Below are 2936 nucleotides of genomic sequence, written 5' to 3'. Positions count from 1 at the left end.
CACCAGCTCTTGCTAGGAACTAAGAGAAGAACTCATCCCTGACCAGGGAGGTCACTAAGTGATTCATGAAGGGTTGGCCTCCATGACCCAGACATGGGACATCAGGCCTCACCTGTATACTTGGGGATCCAATCCCAACATGAGTCTTGGAGGGGACAAGCATCCAAACTATAGTACGCTGGCTCTCCAGGGTTCTCCCTTTCCCCTACTGAAAGGTTTAGGTGAGGGTGAGGTGGATACAGCACATATAGGCATTGGTGGAGGGACAATCTCACTGGAAGGAGCCCAGAAGCAAAGGCTCATGCTGGGAAGGGAGGGTCTTCTGCCGAGGACCAATAAGGAGGCATCAGACTGGAAACACAAGGCTGGGAGTGCAGTTTTGTGACTGTCCCTGACTGTCCATGTCTGGCCTGCTTGACTGCAATTCCCTCCAGAGCACTGCAGTGTCCTGCCTGTGCACCAGTCAGGTGTGGTGGTGGTGGGGTGGTGGCAATGTCCATGAGGCCTGCTGAGCAAAGCCTTGTTATGAATGCCTGTGGGCTGGGCTAGGAGATGACAGGCTGGATTTTTGCTGGAGTGGCCTCTTCATACTTGCTGATGCAGGGACTACTAACGTGCAAGGGTGAGGGTTGGTTTTGTGTCAACCTGATTGCTATGGGCAGACACAAAGTCCTTCAAACACCCCCAGATGCGTCAGGGCCCCATCTACATCCAGAAAGGCAGAGGCCATGCTCAGGCAGGGAGAGAGATATTACATATTTCTGGTGCCTCCACTTGCTAGGAGACTTTATACTCCTTTGGGCAGCTCCCTGATCCTTCTAACACTTTAGCTCCAATGGTCGGAGGCTCAGCAATGGTGTCAGATGTGCCCATTAGTCCATGTGTATCGGGAGAACCTGCTCCCAATGTTTAATGTGGGTTCTTTTTATTTCCTAAGTGTCTCGGCTGGGTTGGGAAATAAAGGGAAAGAGCACAAGAGAGAGAAATTTAAAGCTGGGTGTCCGGGGGAGACATCACATGTTGGCCGGATTCGTGATGTTCCCTGAGCCATAAAACCAGCAAGTTTTTATTAGCGATTTTCAAAAGGGGAGGGAGTGCACGAATAGGGTGTGGGTCACCGAGATCACATACTTCACAAGGTAATAAAATATCACAAGGCAAATGGAGGCAGGGCAAGATCACAGGACCACCGGATGAAATGAAATTAAAATTGCTAATGAAGTTTCGGGCACACATTGTCATTGATAACATCTTATCAGGAAACAGGGTTTGAGAGCAGGTAACCCGTCTGACCACAATTTATTAGGCGGGAATTTTCCTCCACCTAATAAGCCTGGGAGCACTATAGGAGACTGGGGCTTATTCCATCCCTTCGGCTTCAACCACAAAAGATGGGACGCCTTAAAAGGGGTCATCTATAAGCCTACCTTCAGGGCGCATTCTCTTTCTCAGGGATGTTCCTTGCTGAGAAAAAGAATTCAGCAATATTTCTCCTATTTGCTTATGAAAGAGGAGAAATATAGCTCTGTTCCGTCTGGCTCTCCGGCAGCCAGTTCAAAGTTACCTCTCTCGCTCCCTGAATCTCACTGTTATCCTGTTCTTTTTTTTTTTTTTAAGATGCCCAGATTACATATTGTTCAAACACACATGCTCTACAAACAATTTGTGCAGTTGATACAATCCCAGGGTCCTGAGGTGACATTCATCCTCCTCAGCTTATGAAGAAGATGACCGGATTAAGAGATTAAAGTGAAGACAGGAATTGGAAAACACAAGGGTATTGATTGGGGAAGTGATAAGTGTCCATGAAATCTTCACAATTTATGTTCAGAGATTACAGTAAAGACAGGTGTAAGAAATTATAAAAGCATTAATTTGGGGAACTAATAAATGTCCGTGAAATCTTCACAATTTATGTTCTTCTGCCGCAGCTTCAGCCGGTCCCTCTGTTCAGGGTCCCTGACTTCCTGCAACACATGTGTCAGTGGATGGGGCAGGCAAACCCAGAGGTCAGAGGGATCAGATTGGTCTCCAGTGAGGCCTGTGTCCCTTGCTGAGCTCACTGGGCTGAAGACTTGGGCAGACACATGGGGAGCAAGTGACAGGAACCAGAAATTGAGTAGTTTTCATGATGCTTGCTATGTCCGGAGACTTTTCCTTTTGGAGCTTTTCACCCTCAAGTTTAATTCTAGCCTTTGTTTTTGTTGCAATTAAAGACGCGTTGCTGACCACTACCTTACCTGCATCGACAGTAGGTAAATAATCCTCTCAACCCTTCCTAGGGCTCACTCTCTACCTCTGAACAAATGTTTTTTCTGGAAAGGATAGGATGAGGGTCAAGGTGGGCCCCTGTGTTTTTCATGTCCTTGTGTATTAGTGGAGGAAGTTGGAGTCTCTGGGGAGCCAGTCGTGGTTCTGGTGTTGGAGGCTGGAGGGTTCTGGTGACCTGTCTCCCACGGAATCCTCTTCCAAGTATCAGGAAAGATCCTCATCCACATGCTGAGGACAAGTCCTGGAGGACTCCCTACATCCTAATGGGACCTCGTTCCTGGCCCTCCGGCCATGCACTGCAGACCTGCAAGGGTGGGTGACAGTTCCTGTCCCTGCAGCTATCTGGCCAAGGCCTTGCCATCCTTGACAATTTGCCAGAAACCAGGGAGGACCACGTGGGTGCCACCTAACTCTTGAACATGGGGACAGCATGGGCCTGCCCTCTGGAGCTGTGACACTCCATCCTGTGTGTGCCCAGAGTAGGGAGTAGGGCGCCTACTCCTGTCACCTCCACTGGGGTCACAGATGCTTCCCCAAAACTTGATCCTCCATAAACCCGGGCAGGATATCGTATCACCTCTCCTTCCACTGTGATGAAGCTGAACCTCTGGTTGCAGTCATACTCAATCGTGACTGCCTGCCCAGGTGACTTTGGCATTAGGAAG

The 2936-nt window shown here is 49.0% G+C and overlaps 1 protein-coding gene across 1 annotated transcript in view; it reads left to right on the top strand.

Annotated features, from left to right (window-relative positions):
* The window catches only part of LOC105554592 (deleted in malignant brain tumors 1 protein-like), a gene marked incomplete at its 3' end in the record, with an annotated part of 42430 nt that overhangs the window by 29442 nt on the left and 10052 nt on the right, over window positions 1-2936 (top strand). Inside the window, 2 exon segments of the mRNA XM_012001136.1 lie at window positions 2217-2255; window positions 2474-2583. Coding sequence (XP_011856526.1) covers window positions 2217-2255; window positions 2474-2583 — 149 coding nt within the window.

Source organism: Mandrillus leucophaeus, unplaced genomic scaffold, assembly GCF_000951045.1.
Source record: "Mandrillus leucophaeus isolate KB7577 unplaced genomic scaffold, Mleu.le_1.0 Scaffold65, whole genome shotgun sequence".
Lineage (NCBI taxonomy): Eukaryota > Metazoa > Chordata > Mammalia > Primates > Cercopithecidae > Mandrillus > Mandrillus leucophaeus.
Note: the sequence above shows the minus strand (reverse complement) of the source record. Positions and strands in the feature narration are given on the sequence as shown.